Source organism: Macrosteles quadrilineatus, unplaced genomic scaffold, assembly GCF_028750875.1.
Source record: "Macrosteles quadrilineatus isolate MER2022 unplaced genomic scaffold, UCM_ALF_1.0 Scaffold_5__1_contigs__length_97177068, whole genome shotgun sequence".
Classification (NCBI taxonomy): Eukaryota; Metazoa; Arthropoda; class Insecta; order Hemiptera; family Cicadellidae; genus Macrosteles; species Macrosteles quadrilineatus.
This window is the reverse complement of record NW_026542598.1, coordinates 4,875,784-4,901,835: the sequence shown is the minus strand read 5'-3', so window position 1 is coordinate 4,901,835 and position 26,052 is coordinate 4,875,784. Positions and strand designations below refer to the sequence as shown.

General features: G+C 34.6%; 1 protein-coding gene across 2 annotated transcripts in view; it reads left to right on the top strand.

Moving 5' to 3' along the window:
* LOC128994204 (elongation of very long chain fatty acids protein AAEL008004-like) overlaps positions 1-26,052 on the top strand; it is a 107,236-nt gene that overhangs the window by 75,192 nt on the left and 5,992 nt on the right. For both annotated transcript variants that reach the window (XM_054418584.1, XM_054418583.1), the window contains exons 3-5: positions 1,290-1,480; positions 16,739-16,819; positions 24,430-24,486. In XM_054418584.1, the coding sequence (XP_054274559.1) occupies positions 1,290-1,480; positions 16,739-16,819; positions 24,430-24,486 (329 nt within the window). The remainder of the gene's footprint in view (positions 1-1,289; positions 1,481-16,738; positions 16,820-24,429; positions 24,487-26,052) is intronic.

The following is a 26,052-nucleotide window of genomic DNA, read 5'->3' as shown; positions in this document are numbered from 1 at the left end:
CTTAAATTAATTAATTTTCCAAATATCTATTGCAATGTTTTCAATCTGCATGCATAAACAATGTATACCAACCAAAACTCTTGATCTTTAAACATTGACAGATTATGATTTAAAAAAACACAATATTTGCCAATAACATGGTAATTAATAGGTGTCTATGGGGGATCGAAGTTCCAAAATAATAGTACAAAATAAAGAGAGATACTGAATTTCACTCTTTGTTTTGTGCTTAGTGTAGGACTTTTCTATGACCATAACAATAACGCTAGCCGCCACTTACAAATCTTTGAACAGAATTAGGAAATAGAGTTTTCGAGTAGATAAATAACACCCAATTTGAAAATTGTAGTTTCCTAAACTCTTCCAGACTCCCTCGCCGCAGTTATAGATCGGATTTCCGATCCCTATGGCCAACAGTAATGACCCTCGAATTCCGCGACTTTTAATTGGTTTTGGCTAATTGTTATCGGCTGGATTTACAAGCCGGACAGAAAAACACAGCGGAAACTTAAGTGGAGTTTGATGACGCGGAAACAAAATAGGCCTATTGTTGTTTATGTCCCATTAGAATTAGATCTGACTGTGATATGATAGCGATCGCTCGTGCGTCGGCCCTTGGGGAAACTAGAGGTCGCTATCGCTATGAAATGGTGTCTATCGCAACAGGGAAGTTTGGAATCCTTCTTGGGGTCTATATATAGTTGCGTGAATAATATTATCTATTGGTAATTCGGAAATATGCCTAGACTCTAACTTGTATCTTAGACTTAAAGTAATCAATCATCGGCTTTAGATAATTTTTATTGTTTACCTTTTTGGTTACATGTAGATTAAGTGAATATACTGTTTCCTAATACTCAATGCTAGTAGAGCATCCAATCGCAGCATTGCTATGTCTCCATAAGATCGTCAAAACACGCACGTATCATAAGCATGGTGATCAAAATCTTCCCTCAATCTAATATCTAGTATGTTATAAATCAATGTATACTTTTAGAATGTCCAATGTAGGTTGGTCATGTTGAATAGGTGGCTTAATCGAGAGCAAATGAGAATTTGGACTGTGACAGCGAAGTAGTGCGTTGGCATCCCTGTGCACAACCAATATCATGAGTGTTTATTCATTAACTTTACTGGGTCAACTTCAGATCTGATTGATACTTTACACTGTCAGGGCCAGGGTTAAGCGGGAATATGATGGTGAAAATTCTTTATTTTCTAAAGCAGTGTATTTTAGTCAAGAAGTTTATCTTTTACATCATCCTCTAATCAGTGTTTGGTTGTTTCAGATCCCAGAGTGAGCGACTGGGCGATGATGAGCTCCCCGTTCCCCACACTGGCCATATGCCTTTTCTACGCTTACTTCTCCAAGGTGCTCGGCCCTCGACTGATGGAGAACAGAAAACCCTTCAGCCTAAGACGAGTCCTCATCGTCTACAACTTTTTACAAACAGTGTTCAGTTCCTGGATATTCTACGAGGTGAGTCTATCAATTAGTCTGCGAGAAACTTTGCCTTTTTAAAAGTTACACGAGATTGGATCAAAATAAAAGTTGCTCGAAAGTTTCTTCTGATCTCCGAGTGAGAATTAAACTAGGTTCAAGTTTGTGTTTGTTGTGTGTTGTCCAACTGTTATGAGCCGTAGACTTAGACTTGCCTTTTCTTTGAAGAAAATCTAATACACGTACGGATATTATTTTTTATGTTAAATCTTCTCTTGTAAAACCTTGCTTGGATCGACTTTTGTTAGTTGCTCGCCAATGCTCGATTTGTACGCAAATGAGTATCATGAGGTTACAAAATGACTATAACGTTTCTTGGACGTAAATGAAATCTATATGACTGGCAGCTGTAAAAGTAAATTTACCAAACGGTCGAGTAGGTTTTAAGTGGTTTACTCTAGTCGTTAATCTCTTTAGGTAGGACAACTTTATTTGTGATCAACGCGTTCTTATTTAATTTGTTTGAAAACCCCATGTTTGACGTAGCACTTTTTTGTGGTTTCCAGTCGCAAAATTGATATTTATGTTTAAAGATTTTATAGTTTGCATCTCCATCATTATTAATCTTCTACTTGATCAGATCTGTTTACGTCTGTTTACGTGAGGGTAGTATGGGGCGGACGGGGTGCGGCTCTAGCCAATATTGGCCTATAGCGTGGAACGACCTCGTAAAAGTACGCGTGCCATGAATGTAAATTGCGTACATGTTTTTTGTTTATCAGTACACTTACGGTTGGTTATAAAAGTACGTATTTATTTAATCCTAATCTTACCGAAGATAGTAGAATATTCAAATTATTTTGGTTATTTGATTATCCGTTTATTCAGTCGTATAGGTTGTAATTATTTCATGAGTACCATTTGTTGATAAACTCTAAAACCGTTGGTTATCAAATAGAAATTTAAAATCACTACGAGAAGCAATTCGCCGTGGGAATAAAGCATATCCATCGTAAGCAAGCAATGCACATAGCTACCTCAGCAAATTCTTTGCAGTTTTAACCGTGATAGCAACGTAATGTATATGTCACTAAGGTTGTACCGTTCTACGATGGAATAAATATCCTTAAGTATTTTAAGTGTTTGGGTACAGTGCATAGGCCCAAATCAGCGACCAAAAAATTAATGTTTTAATTCTTTTAGTTCTGTCGTTGGTTTTTTTTTTTATAAAAAAAAAACTAACGGCGTTTTTGGTTCGCTGATTCGATCCCATACGGAGCCAACTTTAAGCCCAGATGACATTTTTGTTGGACGCTCCTAACAAAAATGGATGATATCTAACAAAATATTGACGTTATAGATCAGACAGAGTTAGTTCAACCTTTTAAACCGTTCCCTTAAAAAAATTGCCAATTGCGTAAACATTTACAAGAGAAATACTAACCATACGGTTTAACATTATTTGTAGGTTAAGGAAAGCCTGCTTTGTCGTAAAGTACTAAACTTCATCAGTAAGAGTGAAGGATGTAATGCTCGTGCGATTGACCCAGTTGAAGAACTCGTCACACTCACAGTGGTAAACACATTAGTAAACAGTCTGCTCACACACACGCACATTGTTTATTGGCATTATGTTTACGGGTATTCATTTTACAACCCATGTACATACACAGCTTAGGGTGTCTTTCAATAATTGAATAAACATCAAATTTGATGTTACTCGATTCTTTTGCAGCAAACAAATATAGTTATGAAACCTCCTCTGAACAAACTTATTTAAACAATAAAAATCTTCACAGCAGATCGTCTGCAAAGTAGATTTTACTGTTTTTTGAATGCAAATTTGGCTACCCATTCGCTCAAACTACTACTCTCCTAGGCTATTAATTAGTTTTCTGTGTTATATTTTAGCAACTGTTTTCTTCGTATCGCACACTTACTGTTTAACGAAGTTAAAATGAAATAACAGCTCAGTGGAAAGTGTGCATTTTATGTGTCGCATCAGCGATCAAAGCATTGAAAACTAAGAGTAAAATGGAATTTAGACCGATTTCTTTGTGCAGCTCATTCAAGTAATATATATTCTGTATTATATCTATACTTATTTAATACGCAAGCAGGTTTTTTGTGACAATTAGGGCCCTTTACACGAGGCCACTGGTGGCCGCCACCTGTTGTGTTATAAAGTTTGATTGCTTCAGCCAATAATTATCTTAAACACAAAATCGTATTTCTGATTGTAATCACTATAATTTCAACGCCCTGTCCTTGGATTCTCCGAAAAAGTCCAAAAACGTACTGTAATTAGTTTCAGATGTATCGATAGTCCTTTTATCTCACCTCATCCTTGTCCTCGCCCTTGGCAGCCTCAAGGTCGTATGAAGGTCCTCTGGTAGTGAACTTGCTGTGCAGACGAGTCACTGAACCTTCCTGGTCCTTTGTCTCTCTTGGTCTTCAGGTTTGTGTTACTTGGTTTAGATGGACGTTGATAGGTCCTCGCCCTTGGCAGCCTCAAGGTCGTATGAAGGTCCTCTGGTAGTGAACTTGCTGTGCAGACGAGGCACTGAACCTTCCTGGTCCTTTGTCTCTCTTGGTCTTCAGGTTTGTGTTACTTGGTTTAGATGGACGTTGATAGGTCCTCGCCCTTGGCAGCCTCAAGGTCGTATGAAGGTCCTCTGGTAGTGAACTTGCTGTGCAGACGAGTCACTGAACCTTCCTGGTCCTTTGTGTCACTTGGTATCCAGATTAGATTTACTTGTTTTGGATCGTCATTGATAATGAATTATTATTGTAAAGTTTTCGGTTGAGAAAGTTCTTACGGACAAAGTTCCCTTAGACTGCAATGCTCATCCATTTTATTCTATGGTAGATTCTTGTTGAGCTATCGATTTGCACGTTAATCCTCCCATTTTATTTCTATGTTATATTGTACATCCTTTATTGGAGGAGTTCTTAAGTAATGACGCAGAGATGTTCTCTTAACCTGAAAGGCACTTTTTGCTCTCCATACCGATGGACCTTTAGTCAAGCTGGGTTTTGAACCAGTGAAACTCGATATTGTAACAAAGGTAAACATAATTTGTGATTGGCTGGATTTGAACCCAGGAGTTGTGGGCGGGAAGATTCAAGTTTTGTTCATATTTTTTAGTTTTCTTATTTGCGATTCTGTACTAAGACTTTTGTTTTGTTGTGATGATTTTCGACGGACTGAAATACGTTTTATATTAAATAATTGTATGTTGGGAGGTTCTTTCCCCCGATCCTTGTTACAAACTGGTTTGTTCCCATGGAAGAATTCCTGTGACCTTGCCACTAAAGGCACACAGTACCTGCTTCACAACTCGCACCTACCACGACCAGATGTGTCAATGTCAGCCAAGTATCCTGGCTGTTGTGTAACATGTTGTCTCCACATGGATCACCTTGGCGAGGTTATGTATCCTGGAGCAGATTGTGTTCAATTTTCCTTCGTTATTTCTTTGTCTTCTTCACTATGTATAATTTTACTACCTCAGTATTGCCGTTTTCGAAACGAAATACAAACTAAGCCATTTAAGGAGTTTCAAAGTATGTAGAGAGTTATTTTTCAATATTTTTTTACCTCTTCTATAATTTCCTTAACGAAGATTGATCCCTTAAACAGTATGGGGTCAGCGTTAATAATTAATCACACATAGAAGGTCCGGAAGTTACTCATCCTGTCCATGGGTGGGAGTTGGCATTATAGTATTAGTGGTGTCTAATATTTCAGCAGGGTTTTGTTGTACAGGGCGTAGCCAAGAAACATCATCGTTTATTGCTAACTCTCCCACTAATTATAGTCCTAATGTGTACTTCATATATAACCTAAACAGCGGTGTTTAAAAACTGTAATAAATTTGCCAAATGTATATACTTAATTCAATGAGAGTTTTCTCTGTTATATCCCTTTTTCAGATTTCATACTTACCCGATTTTTACGATTAAGGTGTCATTGAAAAGGTGATGATCTAGAGTGACAAATGTTAGCTAAAGGTAATTTCTTTAAGGGCTTCGCCCCCGTAGCGTTTGATTTTTTAAGTTTTATTTTCAAAGACTTATTGATGGTGACTAACTTCCTTTATAACTATTTAATTGTAAATTTAAATGTGAAACGCTTATCATTCAGTTAAATGTTAACCCCAGTCAGATTTTAAACTAGTGACAAAACTTTTTCTGAAAATTGATTATGAATTGGCTGATTTTTATAACTGTAAACTCATTGAGATTACACAACTAGCTAAAAACAACAAATTTAATTGATTGTATCAGTACTTTTATTCAACTACAACTGCTTCAAACAAATATTATTTTTAAAAAATAAAGGGGTTTTTCATTATTCGTTTGCCTTCGGAATCAGACCCTATTTTAAATACGCAATTTTCGCGGGTCCCCTTGTACGGGATTATTTTAGATTGTGTACTGAGTTGTAATTTATATTTTTATGTCGTCAAAAGCTATTTGTTGCTCTAACGGAACATCCTCTTTAAATATTTGTCATCCATAATTTCAACAGATAAGTATGTTATTGTTTATATAAAAGAATCGATTCCACTATTTGACATTGTGATTATTAACACATTTTTGAAGTTTGATTGTAATGTTACCTAGATTTGGGCAGTTCCCTTATGAAGATTTTTTTCAAATTTCTTTCGGGTAGACAAACACAGGTAAAAGATAAAATACTGATATTGTAGAACATCGTCATACGTCCCGTGTTAAGAAAGCAACCATAAATAGAAAGATAAAATATTATGCTTTTGTTTTATTCTCCTCGGTCTGAACATGTCCAGAGTTTAAACAGTACAACACGGTGGTTACATGTACAGGAAAGTCTCATGAAATATGACTGGACCTTGCTGTAGCCGGAATCAGTCCCTGGAGTCTTTATTTCGTGCTGTCATGTGCCTTTCATAACGTTTTGACACACCAACCCATGGGTCGAGTTGGATTGACTTTAAATCTAAACACACGAAATATACCTTATTTATAATGTAGTATGGTTGTAATTTTAAAACGTAATATTATAATGTGTACTAAGAATTTTAAGATTATCAATAGCTTGGCAGATTATTATCCAAGGAAACTGGAAGACATGATGACATTTTACCTTGTAGCCCAGTCAAACTAGGTTTTTACCCGGAAATGTGCTTTAATTTATTCGTCAAAGTTTTACAAAACAAAATTGTACTAAGAAAAACTAAGGGACGATCAAATCAGTTATACACTGACTTTTCAAAATATAATATATTTCCTAGCTATAGGTCTCGAGTATGTCCGTCTTGATGTCAATCGATAATCAGTCCTGTCGGCTACGTCAAAATTGACTTTGTGAAGTGCGAACTGTTGTTTATGTTGTTGTTTGCAGGTTGCCGTGATTGATATTCGTGGAAATGTTACCTACACATGTCAGAGTTCCAATATGTTTATTCTGTACAGCTTTCCGCGTAAAGAACACAACGCTAAAACGTTGCTTAGGTTATGTAATAACGTAAAATTGTTTAACATAAAAAAGTTGTAAAAATATACCTTTTCACCGTCTGGTTGTCCATCACATTTGTGGTATTCTCGTTGACCACGTGAACTGTATACGTGACTCATCACGCGGGTGTGACTCGTGACGTCACGGTTCACACCTCACTTCACACCTGTTGTCACACAGCTAGTGACTCTGAAAACTTGTCGCATCACTAGGGAAAGGTCTACAGTCTCACTTATGTATTGTAGTGTGCTATACGTTGTAAAATGTAGACTCTTCGTCTTCTTCCCATTTTTTCCCCTTTTTTTTGTTATGTTTCCGTTAGTTTGTACGTCAGTGGCAATCTGTACAAAATAAACACAATACTTCTAAGGTATAGCCAGAACCTAAATTATTGTGGATGTATCAAACTTCGAAGTTCGAGAAGCTAACTACTAAATAAACCACACACAAACGTACTTTTATCATCAAAATAATGTATTAAATTTAAATAGGGACGAATACAGTTTTTTGTATCATAAACTAAAATTTTTAAAATACAATTATGAAAGAGTGATAGTGAGATAATAGTAGAGCCATTCAGCCATTGTTGAAATCAGATGTGTAACAGAGCAAAACAGTGCTGTGTGGATGATATCAGCAATCTGCTCACAATAAGCCTCAATTAGATGGTATCTGATAAAGAGCTTTTAGTTAATATTGCAGTATCAGCAGTGGAGATCTAGCCACGGTAATTATGTACCGTACGAGGCACACTCCTACTGTATTGTTTAGCTGTGATATCACTGTTTAGTTGCTACTGCAACCTTTGTTGTTGTTTTATTACATTTGATATGGGGAGTCTCTGAGTCTCTAGCTCTATTATGTTATTCTGTTGTTAGACCAAGGTTCGGGAAATGGATTTTCTCTGTTTTAGGGTCTCCAGAAAACTAGTACCAGTCGTTTAAATGAATAAATAACATTTTTACATTCATGAACAAAAATGTGTACGCCGTCTCTGCGATATAGGTTATCTTTTATTTAGCCACGGAAACCAGAAAAGTGTTAAAACATAAAAACCAGTTTGGGTATTTAGAACTGCAAGTCTGTTATTCGTAATTATATTTTCTTATATGTTTGGCCAGTCTTCTAAAGGTTAAACAAACTATACATGTTAGCGTTTATTTCCGAGCAAGAGGAATCTACAATGTAATTATTTGATTTTTACTTGTTCAATGTTCCACATTTTTCCGAAGTTGATCCTCGAAAATAAGTGCATCATCATAAATTAAGACTAGCTAACCTATGTTCAGATTCCATTGCCAAACGAAATTCTTATTCTTCGCCCTAGAGAGTTACCCATAATAACTGTATAAAGAATATGTTAGGTTTATTATTCTTTCAAATGTTTTCTGATTTTTTGTATCAAAAAAACACGTACCGGAGTGTCAAATTTTGATATTACTGTAACTCTTAATAATATTATCTTAATTTTCTAAACAAGGTTTTAGATTCGTCATTTAATATTTGGCTATTTGGCTTAGTTAGAATTTCATCGTTTGAAATCTCTACTGTCCTTCAAAAGCTTGTTATCCCATATCCCATTTTCTAAAGAGCCAGATGTTTAGTTGCTACAAGCACTCAAATTCAACATTGCCAATCGAGTACAGTGAGGTTTCCCAGCCCCTTTGTCCAAGGCACACCGCCCTACTCCACCCTCCGACCCAGTTGTGTGCACAGTTTTCACTCACTGTCTCTTTTTCTGCCCGAGATATGATGAATGAAAGTCACTCTCACGATTACTCTAGGCGTCACTGTCCGGAACAACTTATTCAGCCGAACACCATGTCACTACGTCACTTTGTAATAGTCAACCTAGATGACACAACTGTACAGTGTCATTAGTGCGTCTTTGGTAGTTGCACAGATCTATGCTGGTGTATTATGGTAATATAGGGGCTTGTTACTCCAGTTTGATTTATGCTTGTCATTAGTTTGACATCTATTGATGTTTTGATTGACGTAAAACTCGTTAATAACTGTGTGTTTTAATTATAAAATAAAGTGAAACAAGTTAATAAATGGAACTTGTACCTATGATCAGAAGTAATAAACTGTTTGGATATAGTTTTGAATTTTGTACGATTATACGATTTTGTGTTACCCAATAAAAAAATTTTAATTTGAAAGCTACTATACAATTTGTTATGTACTCTAGTCCATACAAAGTCGTGACAGAAAAGAACACTCCATTTACTAAACAGCAGTAGGAAAATACTTAAGTTATTTAACTTTTTAGTACCTAATGGTTACGGGGAAAATTAAAACAAAAATAATTAAAAATGCCCATGTTATTCTCATGAAGAATAAGTAATCTGTTGTAGTTTGCTTGCTTAAGAACATATTTTGATCAAATTTTGAAGATTCATTTATTTCTTACCAAACTAACATTTTACAAAAAAAAAACTTTTTACGCTCTCTGTTGCAGCAAACCTAAGTACTAGATGTTATTCAGGGAATAAATGTGATGTTTTTAAGGAGACATTTTGGAGTAAATCTTATCAGGCAAATGGAAATTTATTCGCAACCACTGAATCAATGTTATTTGTACAGCTGTCTATCTAATATTAAATTCCCTTTCATAATGACCTGTTTTGAAATAAACTAAATAAACCAAATAAAATTCGCTTAACCGTCAATATTTCTGGGTCAGGTGTTTTTGCTGTTTAGGTTGTCTTTGCACCGGCGCCGGTGGCGAGGTCTGGTGATAGATTCACAAGAAGTTGAACACATTTGTCGTTACACAGATTATGTAAGATTGGCGGAAACAAGCACGAAACACTAAGTGCCGGCCCGGGGGTCGTGCTAAATACTGTCCTCGGCCTTGAAACACTGACAGTGTCAAAACTATACGAAGCAAAAGTTGCCGGATACATTCTTCTAACAATCAGTTGAAAACTTGGCTGTTCTCTATGCACAAATATGATGTGAATGGATATGTAGTGTGTGACTTCTGTCGTAGATGTTGGTGCTTAAATCGATAAGCTGTTTCTTTAGGGTTGAATAATTAAAATCCCAGTGATCAAGGAGAACTGGTTCCAAATTTGAACTAAGCTAGGGGCTTTGCTCAAGAATGAATCGGTAATCTTCCTATTGATGAGCGAGCACTTCTAACACTCAAATGTCCTGTTACTGCAGGTCCATTGCCTTGTCTTTTAGCTATTTATCCATGGTAATGGGTTGGACTAGAACTCGGCTCCTAGGATCGACGTTTTCACATTTTCCTGCCACATTCGCGAGTAAGCTTGCTGCAGCATTGTGACACGATCGCCTATTGTCTATAGTCAATTGTAACCTTGATTTAGATTGATTCGATAGCGAAACAATGCGTTGCAATGTATAGCTGTAATCTCTGAATTGCGTTTTAATAGTTTCTATTAAGTTGGTGTAGTAGTTCATGAGTTGTCCTCAAATCCATAATCGTTTTCTTTCCTCTTCAGCGAATTATAGGGAATAGGCTAATATTGTAGGTCTCATGGTAAGACCTGGACCCGGGACTTATTTACTCTTTCGTTTTTATGTCCTGAGAGGCCAAAAACAACATCACCAAAAACAACATCAGTTCACTTTCATATAATATACAGGGTGTCCATAAAAAACGTTTTTGGACTTTGGTAAATAGATTCTCATACCAAAATATAGAAAAAGTGAATGTTAAGGTATGTCCGAAAATGTATATTTTCCCAGCTATCCTACATTTTGTTTCTATACGTAAATTTTTATCTGACGTTTTTCCATTAAATTTTATGAAACTTGGTTTGTATCCCAAAGTCCTGAAACGTTTTTTATGGACACATTGTCTAGCTAGCACAATGTCATGACATAGCAGAGTCAGTACGATAAAATATTTATGCATTATATTTATATCAATAAATAACTCTCATAATATTATAAATTTTTAGCATCGAAAGAAAAAAAATATTCAGAATTAGTAAAGGATTTACCGATTTACAGCAGTTACTTGCAAACTAACATAAAAATTAGGGGTCATTATAGTGGTATATGGTAGGAAAATACTATATGACTTTTGTTTGACATGAGAGTTGTCAGCTTATGTATCAGTTTTTGGCAAGCGCCCGACAACCGTTGGATGCAAAACAGATACACAATAGAAACGCGTTGACTACGAACTACTTTAAATACCACATTTAAACAAGACGATAGCAAAGTGACGTTTTAAATCTAAATCAAGTTAGTCCCTAATATGGTAAACCTCTTAAGATGTTTATATGCCGATGACTCTAATATCACTGTGACAGGGAATTCCAAGGAGAGTATTGAAATTGCATCATTTATTAGTCTCTCAATTATTAAAAATTTCCTTGATGGTAAAAACCTTCTTCTTAATTCAAGTAAATCCACTTTCATATCTTTTTGTACGAAACAAGCGAGGGTCAAACTAAAACCAGAAATCTATTTAGATGACAATCAATTAGACCAAGTAGAAGTTACAAAATTTCTGGGACTCTTCATTGATGCTAATCTGAGCTGGGACGATCATACAAAACATGTTGTTAACAAAATGTCAACAGGTTTGTCTGCCTTGAGACAAATGGCTAAATTTTGTAAATTAGAAACATTAAAAACAGTTTATTATTCTTTAATTCATTCTCACCTGTCCTACGGAATAAGCATTTACGGAGCAACAACGCAGAAAAATTTAGATAAAATCTTGCGGAAACAAAAAAATGCGTTAAGAATTATGTTTAAGTTGAAAAGGGGTAAATCTGTTAAACATTTATTTACTTCCACAAAAATCCTAACGGTTTATGCTCTCTACATTTTAGAGACTGTAATGTATGTGAAACAACTTGAAAATCTAAATTTTGTAAACAACGTTCACCCGTACAACACCAGATTAAATAGACCGGTAGAACCACATAATTTAGAATTTTTCAAAAAGAAAACGAAATATATGGGAACAAAATTTTTGTTTCATTTACCAAGGTCATTTCTTGGTGAACAAAACTTAAGTAAATGCAAGAATGACTTAAAGGAATATTTGGTAAAATTAGCCCCATACTCTTTAACCAATTTTTTCGAAAACCACAGAGTTTAGAGTAATTGATGAGTAACAAATCAAATCAATAATTGATAAGAAAATGAACCTTCCATACACATTAATTAATTTACTTTTAATTTAGACGAAATTAGTGTAACTGTTTTTATATATAGGATTATTGTCATTACTATTTCTTTTTGTAAACATTGACACTATTTGTTGTACCTTTGTGCAAATTTATGAATAAAGAATGTTTGAATTGAATTGAATTATATTTTTTACGTTTTAAATGTTTAAAAGTTGACAACATAAAACAGTAGGCCTATTTATGTTGGCTTAGTCAAGAACAAATAGCTCTTGTGTAATCTTTAAACATGTATAACTGTAAACTTTGGTAAACGTCACATTTATAGACTTCAATTTTAATGTTAAACGTTACGGAACGTTTAAATTCATACTTTGAGTTTTAATTAATGTTGTCTTCATTATAAGAGATCCAGCCGACACAGTTTAGATTTGTCACTGTCTTTTGATTTTCCGCACTTATACAATTGAAATCCTAAACGTTTTGTAAAAGCCCGACAGTTATATAGACCGGGTCAGTTATAACAGTGCCTGTGCGCACGCTATTTAGGCTACCCAAGCGACGCGCAGACTAAATAATTAATTTATGTGACGGCGCGCTGCGGAGCATGCCTACCCTACTTCCGTGTGTTGATGTGTCAATCACCGTCTATGTGTATTGGTGTGTGTGTAGTGTTGGAAGTAGGTCTTCACCTCGCACGAAGCACGAAGGTAGTAGCGGCTGAAATGTCATCGCATTTAATTGTCAACGCAAGGTTTCCCAGATTGGAATCTCTTGGTTGTCGAAGTTTAAAATGTAAAACAAATTTGCATAGTGAATTTCCCATTTAGGTAATAAGCTATTACCGCAGGTCTCATGGTAAGAACTGGTCCCGGGACCGATTTACTTTTTCGTTTTGAAGTACCCAGAGGCCAAAACACATTCCGTTCAAATTTATACATACAGTATATATACATTGACAGTAGGTCTATATGTGTGTTTGTTAGCACGATAACTTGAGCCAAACTGATCCGATTTTGATAAAATTTTGTAAACCTTCGTTTATTAATTTGAACGAGTTTGCGAACCAGCATGATTAGACAATGAGAACGGGGGTATATGGGGGGTATTATGCGGTAAAAGTGGTTTATCCCAGTTTTGACCCTAAAAACAAAATTTCGCAGTTACCTTCTAAACCATTTTGTTGAGCTTAAACAATTATTGAAGCTTTGTTGTATCAAAATGTATTAAAAATACCCATGTTATTCTTATGGAGGATAAATAAACTGTTGTGTAGGGCTTGTTTATGGAAATATTTTGATAAAGTTGGTGTTTTTGTTCTAATAATACTAAAAATTCAATGGCTTGGCCAAGAGATTTTTAAACCATGACGATAATTAACTGTCTTTATATCACCGCATGGACCAATAATCTATGGTTCAGGGTATTGTTAGTCAAAAAATTACACCAACCAGTTTTCTTTAACAGTTGCTGATACTATGTGGAATTTCCCGTTTAATTTTGAAACTGAAGCAAAATTCACTACAAATTATCAAATTTATTCGTACGGGAAACAAGTCTTTGATGTATTAGACCTAATTAGGCTGTCAAAGAAAACGATCCTTTCTCCGAGACAGTGTTTCGTGCTCAACCGTTGACGAGAAAATTTAATATTTGATGTTGTAAAATGAACATTTAACGTCGTCCTTCACATAATATACTGCCTACATGCATCCTAATTGCAATACACTTCTTTATACGTCTGAACTTATGAAGATATCAATTACAAGACGGATATAAGATGTGGTTGGAGTTTATGTTCGATGTAACTGGTCGGAATTGATACCCGTTGCAACATCTTTTGTTGTACAACTTTAGTCTATGTAAAGTTTGCAACGTAGTGGACGTGGACACTTGGAAAAGTGCTAGAAGTATTTTCATATTTTTGTATGACTTTTAACCTACGGCTATAACTGCTATTCTTTAACTGTGATTCGCTATTATCACTAACGTATTTTGGGTCGACTACGTTGTTGACTATTTAAACAGACTGGTGCGTGGCGCGACAGACGACAATAACCTATACCTATGTTGGTAATGCCTCGCTGAGTGATGTCACTTCTCAGGTTGTTGCACATCAATTGAGTGTTTGTTTAGTTTTATCACCAGAGCTGGAGCGGGGCAGTTCGTAACCGATTCTACGATCAAGTTCACGTTAGCGCTTTATTTACTGTTTAGCTACGCCAATGTTGGTTTTATTTTGTGGTACTAGAACGGTCCAAACCTAATGTATTCTTACTAACATTGATATTTTGTTAGAAATCATCATCGACTCTGCTCTGGATCGAACCAGGAAACCTTTATTTAAAAGTTAGCTATTTTACCACTTTCCTATCACAGACTAGATCTTGACTCGTCCGTGTAAAAAATTGTTGGTTGCTGTTTTGCAAAAGTAAATTAATTTCAACTGTCAACCTCAGAAAATTACAACAGCAACCTCAGATTTGTTTCCCAATCCTCATGCAATGTAGATTTTTGAATGAGTCATAAGTTCATCAGTTTTTTTCCACAATCGATGTGCAAAACTAATTATTTTGTTGTCAGTTTTCCACGTCACCTTCACCTTCCATAAATAACATCACAATAATTAGCTGTCAATGTTTACACCTGATTGTTTGCGGTTTGTTGAAATGTAAGATCTGTTAATTAACACCAATGCTTTGAGATGAGAGGATCAAAGTCCAGGATTCTGATTGGAGCAGACATCTGTAGTCTTGTGAGTGTGATTGGTCTTTAACACACACACTCGTACTTGATAAATATTAACACATAACACATACTTAGATATATTTGACTTTCTCCCCCTATACATTAGTGTGTGGAGAAAGTATTGTTTTCGTCAAAAATTGTCAAGTTTGAGTTTTGAGTGGAGATAACCGTTTTGGGTACCTTAAACGTGCTTAAACCTAAAAAATTGGTTTTCAAATTGATGTCTGTATGTTTGTATGTGGATTTGTACAGACTACACCTGTGGTCCGATTTTGATTAAATTGATATGTCACGAATCAAACTGAACTGTTGGAACTTACTGTAGAAATGTGCACCTCCAGGTGTTTTTCAGTTGTTTTTTTTATTTAGATTTTTAATGGAGGTTTTCCTATTTAAAATTACAGTAGTAAGATCGGAATTTCACAAAAATGGCCTGAACGATTTTGATCAAAATGTATTATAATATAGCTTAAACAAAATAGTACAACCGCCATTGCTGTGAAAATTACAGTTCAACAGTACGGTTCCCATTAAACCCCATTAATAACAAAAAAGTCGAGGTTAAAAAAAATGGCACTACCGGTTTTTATTAACTTATTATGTTATGGACCTCAGAACTATACAAATGCTACAACCCCTGATACTATAAAAAATACAGTTCTAAGGTTATTGCGACTATTGTGATTTTTAACAAAATAAATACCTTAGTTACTCCCAACAACCTTATAGTTCATTGATACCGTTAATTTGATCCAAACATATTTATATCAAATTAACCCAAAGCTGTCCTTCCTTTTTCATACTAAACATTGACCTAATCTTGAAGTGTAATGCTAACAGAAGTATCGATTCTTCACATTTTCGCTTAGTGTAGTTACCTATGCCAAATTCCCATTTTATTTGTATCATGCAGTCGTCACTAAACCTTTAATCGATCAAGTAATTGCTAAATTGATTATCTGCAGGATTGCTTATACTGTCAAACAGTTGTGTTAATCAAAAGCCAACTCAATCAACAGTTGTAACTAACTCCAAAGCCATTATAGGATGTCAGTGATGATTAAGCTCGGAGGTTTACTCTTTACACTTGAGTTGAGCTTGTAATCTTTGTAAACTTCACCTTGATTCAAATAGCAATTTATAAACTTCAGTCGACTGTGTATAAAGATCATACCAACTGACAAACAATTTTTACAAGTTGTTGATTCAGAATTGGGTTGTTTGGAGATCAAATGAAGGCGTTTTATGCATAGAATAAAATAGAAATAGTCACTGAAAAAGGGTTCTGTGACATTTTATGTAGCGGCATTGTAGCGGGTTATTCTATACAGAATTATTTTTAACTAGGCTAATACAGTAGTTTGTCTTTCTTTTTAAACAATTGTTTTTATATAACTACTATATTTAAAAAATAATTTCACTTAAATTACTTACACCAAGTATTGTGTTTATAGTCAATGGTATTGCTTAACTATTGATCCCAAACTTCCAATCTACTTAACTATACATTATAATCATCAAAATTATATTTAAATAGACTGTAAAAAATAACCTTATCGGGAATTTGATTTATAATTTTAAAACTTGATTCATAGTTTTATATATTATGCAAATTTAATAGTTAAAATTAATATGAAATATGATTGAAAAAAATTGGAGAATTTGACTATTCAGTATTTATTTTGTTGACTTGTCTTTCTCATTTGTATGTAGAAACTCTAGAAAAAAGGCAGCAAGGAGTTGCTAATTATTATTTGTCAGGTTCCAAAGTCCCTATCAATCTTTGCATATTACTTTTATTTTAGCCCAAACACGTAAAATTTATCTTTTGTCCAAACTGATTTTGCAGTCTTTGTCTTTTAATTTTCGAAGATTTTTCAGCTAATTATGGTGATATTCATTAATGTTTGATTTATTTTGTTTCAGTACCTGATGTCAGGGTGGTTCGGACACTACAGTTTCCGGTGCCAACCTGTCGACTATTCCAACAGCCCCATGGCTTTGAGGGTAAGCATTTCATATTATTATTATTATTATTATTATTATTATTATTATTATTTGTTGTCATGAGAGCCGAAGCCCCCTGACTGCTTACCCGGTACCTATCCTCCAGGACATACCCGGGCCCCATGATGTAGGCCGAAGCTTACGCATCAACCTTTAGCACATCATGGGCGGATGACTTAAGGTCATCAGGCTCGCCGGCTGCCGAAGCAGACCCTTCGGAAAGAGGGTTGCCCCTCAATCCTAACCAGGGATTCCGGCTGCTTGTTTAAGCGTCACTCCACCTGGGTTCCACTAGGTCGGAACCTAGAGGTCCATAGTAGAGCGCCCCGACGCATTTAGTGCAAGCAACACTCGGGACCTATCTCATCCCTGACAGGCAGAACCCGCCATCAATAGCCAGGAGGAAGGGGACCATCAGCACGCTGACGGGGGGAACCCCAACCTCCCATTTACACCGCTGCCCGATCGAGGCCTGACCCATTGCTGGGAACCAGAGATATCCAGAGCGATAGATCCCCAGATACCCCTGGCGGGCTCGGACCCAGCACCCGATCTACTTCGTTTGCCCGTCAGACCCAACATCACTGCCAGGCCATCAGGGTTTCCCAAAAGGAGGCAGGTATAGAAGTGGGACCCACCCGGATGAACCTATCCACCAGAGGTGGCGACACCCTTGACTCAATTGAGGTTCCGGGAAGAACCCCCCACACTCAAGATAACCATACCGTCCGTGCTCAGAGACAGGGATAGGTTTGCATAAGTACCTACAAACCGTTGCCCTCACACAAGCATTTCATATACATAGGAAAACTTTGATCAACCATCTGCGACCATACCTTACCTTACCTATTAGGCCACTTAAAACTCAGAAGGTTTTTGGCCTCGCCAACAATGCCTCGCCATCTCTCTCTGTCTTGCATCCATTGAGACTCTGCCCCCAATCTTCTCAAGTCCTTTTCCACTTGGTCCTTCCAGCGAAGTTGGGTTGACCCAAGGGCCGCTTTTCTCTTGGTAGTCCTTCATTTATCACGTTAATTGTGCATTATGTTCTCTTCTTGCGATATGGCCTGCCCACCTGAGTCTTCTGCTTTTGATTTGGGCTATTATGTCCGGGTCTCTGTATAGCTCTCGAAGCTCTTTATTAGTGCGTATTCTCCATATTCCATCTTCATTTATGGGACCATAGATGCTCCTTAAAATTTTGTTTTCAAACACCATCAGATTTTTTCAGCCTGTTTTGGCATTGTCCATACTTCTGACCCATACAATCTGCGACCATGCAGCATATTTAAGAGCCGCTAATTTTATTGCATTGTGATTGTGTTTACCCCATTTTGGTGGACAGTGAGAATCAAGTTGTGAAAACTTACCGTAATTACACCTGAATCCAAGCATATTAATTAGTAGTGTATTTGATCATGACTTTTGCTTTTGTTACAAGATATTTATGACTGTTGAGGTTTTTTACCACAAATTCTAATATAGGATTTAGAGCAAATGATTGCTTCTTTGTTAGCTCTATACGTATTGTTTTATTTACAGGTTGTAGATTGATGATAACCATATTTACACTTCTTTTAAATAACTGCCTTAGTTGTTTGAGTAGAGTAAAAAAGTTTGAGAGTTGTAAAAACATTTGAATGCCCAAGTTGGATTCAAAGTAGGAATTTTCAAACTCAAACACTCTCTGCGTCCTGAATAGTTTGTTTTGTTTGTTCTTCAGAAGGTAACATTCAGCAAGTGTAGGCCTTTGTTTTATTATTTGATGATAAAATAATCTACTCACTTTGTATAAATAAAGCTAAGCAAATCTCTTAATTGTGTTTAGGAGTAGGTTTTAGATTGTATAATAGTTCAAACTTACTTCCTTGTGGATTATTATCTTATTGGATGCCTTGAAAACAATATTAAGGTATTTTTATGTCTGAAAAGGGTTTATATGTAAAAGTATATAACGCTAGAGTGTTTGGTTGTCCTCTCTTTGTTAACTGGTCGATTTACTGTCAAAATTGTGATAACCAAAGCACACATGAAGTTTACTCTATAAAAATATATTAGAACAACTATTGGACATCAGCGCATTTTAGTTTTTCCACACATAAATCCCACATATCACTATAATAATCTTCAAATGTTACTATATCATATATGAGAAAGGTATACTTGCAGTATGCAAAGTTTATGAGTATGAACCTGAAAAACATTCCATATTTGACGCTTGATATATTTGATAGTTTATGCAGTGCAAAGTTTATGAGTATCTATCAGAAATACATTTTATATTTGGCTTCAATTCCTTCTTCAACAATGTTGCTCCCTTTTTGAGTATTCCACTTCCTTGTTTTTAAATGTATCCGTTTATTTTATCCATTACTTTATTTTTATACATTTTAAAAAATTTAGGACATTATTTGAGAGTATAAATATTGTCTACATATCAGTTTCTAATGTTTCTAATTAATGTTTATTCACCTGGTGAACAAGTGAGACCTGTTTAGTACATGAAAGTCTTGGGTATTTATTATTACAGTAAGTTTGGTAACATTGTTAAAGTGTTACAACAATAGTTAAGCACCTTTTCACGTAACTGTTTTATCAAATTTGAATTTTGTTTGTGGAAGGATAAGATTTTATCATAGGCCTAATTCATTTTTCGGTTTGATCAGACACATTTTATCGTTTACAAAAATTTGTCCAAACCAAAACTGAATATAACTATTCTTTAAAACGTTTAGTCCAAACTAACCAATGCAGTTATTTTTGTTTACACATAAATAAAAACGAGGTGTTAGCCCGTCCTACGTACGGGAATTCAGTAGTCAGTTAAAACCGTGTACAATTCAGATCGGCTAGTTTACACATATAAAGAAAAAGTTTCTTGCAGTTTTAATGTGAAAAATCATCTTGTAAACAAATGTTGTGTCACGAAATATATTTTTATTCCATCATAGGCCTATACTATATGCATTTTAAATCCGATAATTTTACAATAAAACAGCAATTCTGCAATTTTTACGATGTGAAAAGCGTTGAAGTGAGATTTGCAGCCGATTCGCACAGACGCACACTGATTATAAGTAGCCTACAGTAGAGAGAGTAATTGTCAATTGAGAAGTGTATAGACCTAGTCAACGATACCACCTTCCATAGCATACCTGCCTCTTCCATAATTATTATCACCACAATACAACAACTATACACAATTCCCAGTAGGTCTGAATAGAAACGACCTAAAATAAAACGATAGTATCCAATAAAATTCACAGTACACATAATTTAACTTTGGTGTCCTAACATCAAAACTTTAGTCACACCTATCCTTTATATCAATTTCACTGCATTAATTATTGCTAAATAAATAAGCGTAAACAAAGAAAAGTAAAAACAATAACAGTTTGTTTTGAAACAGCTGTTTGGTTTAAATAACATTCATTTGAAAAAAAGAACTGGTCACATGTAGCAGGAATATAAAAAGTAAACACGCTAGTAAAGCTAATGACGTAATTGTCAATGTTTATTATCCATACCGTTATCAGTTCTATCCTTAATAATTACCCACCCTCATTGAATAAATGTACATCGTACTTTCCCATATTAGTTCATTTAAACTACAATATATACATAGTTGAATCCACAACTGAACACGATTTCATAAAAGGATGGTTTGTCTAATTGCAGTATCCTAGGTCAATGTTGACGTTGTGTTCAATCTATGTCATCCATCTGTTTATCTTTGTATAAAACCCGGCTGAGGTTGGGGTGGTAATTTTTAAAATCGTGATTCCTGATTATTCTTGATCTTCTTTTTATGACATCAATATTTCCGGGCCTAATCCAAACAAAGTTAAAGCAGACAAACATTAATTGTAAACAAAAAGCTACCATGAAGAATTAAAAGATGTAAACATTGTTATTTTTCTAATCTTTCCTTGAAAAGTGGAGCAGTAAAATAATTTGCATCTATCCTTTTTTATTAAGACTCGTGTACAGAGCCTCGATTTGTACTGTGGTTTAATTAATTTTGGTTAAAACTGTGGTTTAAACTGTGGTCTAATTAATTATCTCTACTAATCTTACTTATTTCCTATAATCAATGACAAAAATAAAATAACCTCATAGTTCCATAGTTTATATTTAACCAGCTGTTAGTTAAAACAAATTATATTGCTCTAAAACAAATCGAAGATTACAAAGATTGCTTTAAAAAATAATTTGAACATCCTAGTATTTTACTATGTATATTTAATTAATCTGTCATCCTCTTACAGAAGAATTGAACGTATCAATGATTAGCATTACACATAGTATAAATAAGTCAACCCTAAGTATGTCTTTACATTTTTATCCAAATGCTGAATTTGTGACACAAAAGCTGAATGTTTACAGCTGTTATGTTAAGCAAATTATTTTATGCCAAAAGCTAGTTTAGAATCTTAGCGTCGGCTGCTAGACTTTTTAAAAATTAAAACTTAATTTCTAAAAATCTGGGGCCCTAAACTAAAATTATGGCTTCGACATTCCCTAGTTCTCAAAATTATCTTACTTTCAACACAAAAATCATGAAAATCCGTCGAGTGGTTGATTCAGAATCGTGAAATAAAAAAACACTGTTTCGTTTTAATATTATAGATGATGACAGTAAAAATAATCTGTATCAGCTGTTTTTGTTAACTTCAGCTACAAAAAGGTATCGACGATAATATGGACACTATCAAGGGGTGTAGGGCGGAAACTTGATTTTTCCCAGCCTTATGACCAACCCAATTGCTTTCTCGTGGCCAAATACCCCATATTAAAGAAAAAAATCAAAAATCCCCAGACAGAAAAAAAAGTTTGCCCGTACATGCGCTTGTTTTAGATTATAGGATATTGGCTAAGATTTTATCTCATTTTCACTTGTTAAAATCAAACAAGAGTTGGAGGTTAAATTTTAATACACATTTTGCTTCATGCATCTCATGTTTAGTTTGCACTCATACTAAGTAACATAGTTGTCCCAACTATAAAATAGAGCAAGATCACATTGCAGTTATTGCCCACTGCATGTACACTATTGCAGCTAGTTTGCACTGAAAACATTGAATAATTTTTCCGTTGATGAATGGAAATGAAAGTCAATGACCCGGTTGTATCCATTGTTGTCTTTGTCGTAATCAGTTCTGAGCAATCTTATTAACCTATATTTTCAGGGTCAATAAGTCACTTAGGCATAATTGTCGACCTTGCCCCAGAGAATTTTGTTTTGTTCCTGTTTAAAGACATTTCCCACTGTAACAATCTACAACACAGTTTTGGAAATTACATAATTCCAAGTACACTGTTTAGATACAGTATAATTCATAAACAATTTAAAAACACAATATTATCTAGTATTGTACTTAAATGAAGAATGATACAAATAGACTGAGTTACCAAGCATCATTGATATAAATTTTATGAAATTAAAAATGCTATGAATAGCTTAATGGCAGTCCATTCACTGTGATCATCATGTCTCTAGTTCCGGGACTGAATCGGTACAATCTTGCTCAAGACAAATTAAAGGATTACCATAAAGCCTCGTTCACACAGGACGAGTTTACAAGCTACTCGCCGGCGTGTATGAAGCCGGCGAGTTGGCGAGTGTGCTTGTTCACACGATGCTTTTTCCACTCGCTCAGTAGCTAGCTTGAACCAAATCCTCCGACATCTTTGAATAACATGCGCACAAGCACAAGCAACTGTGTTCACACTGGGCTACTTTACACGCCTACTCGCTCAAAAGCTGGTGAGTTGGCGTGTAAAGTAGCGGCAGCGTCAACTTTTTCCAGAGCTTTTTTACAAGCAGCTTTTGGGCGAGTACGTCGTTCACACTGAGCTATTTTACTAGCTGCGTGTAAAATATCCGGCTTGTAGCTTGTAAACTCGCCCCGTGTGAATGGGGCTTAAGAAGGTATATTTACACCATTTTTCAATATTCATCAGTCATACGGACATTATAATACTGCCAATAAATTTAACAAAAACTTAAATGGGGGCAATATTTAGTGGCGGATTAGCTTGTTAGTGTTAATTCATTGTTCTATTAATGTTAAACCAGGTTTCTATTTAACTAATACAACTCTAGAAATGTTACAGGTAGCACAAATGTATTCGTTTTGTACATATTCAAAATTTTTTTTGGGGCCACAGAAAATAAATTTTTTCAACTCTTCTGGAATTTTTAACATTTTTATTTAAATATTATTGTAAAGAAGGTTTTTTTATATATGCGAGAAACATTATTTAAATATTCTTGAAGGAATTGATTGACACAGGAAAGAACTAACTTTACGTATTACGATGACACAAATGTTGAAGTATCCATGGTCGTAAGCAATGGTATAAGTTTCTTCAGCAGTATCTGTCAGTTTGTAGAAGTTGTCCACTTCCTGGCCACCAACTTTCTCCTCTCACTATTCCCCTCCTGACAACTCGGCAAAAGTAATTTATTTATCAGTCTGTTATGTACACATGACTTTTAATAGCATAGGTAACTGCACAGAGTGTTTGGAGAAGTAGTTCCTAGTCGCAGTTATGCAATAGGGATCGTTGAATGTTGAATGTAAGAGGGGCGTGATTGGTCTAGTGGTGAAATGCGATACCTCTGTTCTGGAGGCTAAGTTCGAGTGTTGTCAAAAATCACCAATTGATTTTGGCTATGTGATATTGGCACGACCCAATGGTTCAAAACTTACCTATCTAGAAAACAAAAATAGATAAATGTCTCTGGCAAGGAGAACCTTTTTTTAAAACATATTTTCCTAAAGGAAAGAAGCTATCACCACAGGAAAGACTTAGACCTGGGAATGATTTAATCTTTTATTTTGATGTCCCCAGACGTATAAAACACTATTCGTTCAGATTTATATGTGTCCTTGTACACAATAACTCGAGTAATTTTGGTCCTATTTTGATGAAATTTGGCATGAATTAGTGCTTCATAAACTTGAATGTGTTAGCGAACCAGCAAATCATAAACAGTTTTTTTTTAAGTTTTACAAAAATTATTTTTATTTTTTATTTTTACCTGATTGTGTGGAAATGCCTGAACATGGAAAAAACAATTTGGTAGGCTATAGGCCTATTAAAGCATTGTTGTACGATTAAAGGTTACGGAGAGAATCTCAAAAAGCTGTGGATTTAAAATTCCCATGTTATTCTTATGAAGAAAAAGAAACTGTTGTAGTTTGCTTCTTTATTACAATTCTATCAAAAAACACTTTTCCCTTTAAATTAGCAGCAAACCTCGTTAGTCTTATGTTTTTCAAAGGGGAATAAATATGACTTGTCTTGTTGTTTATACAAATATTTTATTTTCATGAGACAAATTGAAATACTGCTGGTTAGCTGTGGTGGGACTTTTTTTATTAGAAAACTCCATTAAGATAAGTTTTATCAAATAAAAATATTAAATGAATTAAAGTATTGATGTGTATCTCGTCGGATCTGTTGTCTACAGTCTCATGATGAAAGGCTTTTGTTTCTGTACCTATATAAAGATTGCAGCAATTCCAACATATTTATTTTATATTTTCAATCCCATTTATCTGGAGTTAATACAATTTTGTTATTTTTTTATTTTCTTTCAGATGGCCAGAACATGTTGGTGGTACTACTTCTCTAAATTCACAGAATTCTTTGACACCGTAAGTTGTTCTCATTGCATTAGCTGAGTTCCTTAATTTGATTTCACAGCACATAATAAATAATAAATAATGTTTGTTTACAATATTCAAGAAATATATTTTGGGTTTATTTAACACATGCTTTTTTATAACAATTATGACGTGTAAGATCATACGTCAAATATGTTTTTTGAGGTTTATTTACTTTTAAACACACTTTGTTCTCTAATAAAATTGTTGAATGCTATTTTGGAGAGTATACTGTAGATTGAGTTAAAGTTAATTTTAGAAAGACAATTTTTGCTGAGGTTAGTATTTATTTGTAGTAGATAAACCTGGTTTGTACGTATATATTTTTTACATTAATCAGAGGTTTATACAGGGTCTTAAAAAAGGGTATTGACATAATTCACATAGTGATTCCTTGAGTCAGAATAAAGAGAAAATCAAAAACAAAAATTCTTCCAAAATCACTTTTTTAACCAGATATCCGCCATTTTGTATTTTTTACATGTTTTTTTTCTTTAGATTGTTCCAACCGATGGTATGCATGTTGACATAAAAGCAACCCATATGAGAGAAAAAAGTTGTCTTGGTAAAATTTGAAATTACAAAATGGCGGCCATTTTAAATATTTAAACTTTAATCACCAAAAAATAGCTGATTTTAAGGAAAAATTTTCAGGTACACTTTGATTTAGCATTTTAACTTCCCTATCAAACGACACCAAGTTTAAAAAGATCAAATAAAGAATAACTGAAATATAACGATTTTTGGTCGTAAAATGAAGTTGAATGGAGCTAAGCTAGTCAGGTTTTCCTTTTTTTACAACTAAAAATTGTGATACTCCTATCCAAAGATAAAAATGTTTATGTAAAAAATACAAAATGCCGGATATCTGGTTTACCAAGCGATTTTGAAAAGATTTTTATTCTCGATTTTCTCTTTATTTTGACCCAAGGAATCACTACGTGAATTATGTCTCTACCCTTTTTGAACACCCTGTATACTATTTGTCATGTCATAGCATTTTAATGTTTGGTCTATTTACTGTTCATGGTATCTTTTGTCTGTAGATTATTACAAAGCTTATAGTTATAAAAACACTTTAGAAGTACAGTGTAGTTCTGGTACTCCATAGTTACAGCAATAATAAAAGTAACATGTATGCCATTATATCATGCACATTAATATTTTCATCAACATATTTTACAGTAGTTTGTAGTGTTTAGCCAGAAACTTTTTCACCAGCTCACAAACTTTTTAAAATATACAAATCCTCTTTCCCTTTAGTCTGAACAAATCCCGTTGATGAGAAAATGTTTTAATTGGATCATTAGTTTCTTATTTACCTTGTAATTTAGTTATTCAAATATCATTTAGAAATATAATACTATACAATCTATAACTTGAAACAGATTGGCTAGTTTAAAAATAATATTATATGTCTTATTGATGTTGTTTTCAGAAAATCTCACACATTATTTTGATGAGAGCAAAATATTATACATTTTTTTGTTACAAAATTTTACATTATTTCTTTGTAAACGAAATATCAAACATTAATTTCATTGAAATTTTACTCAT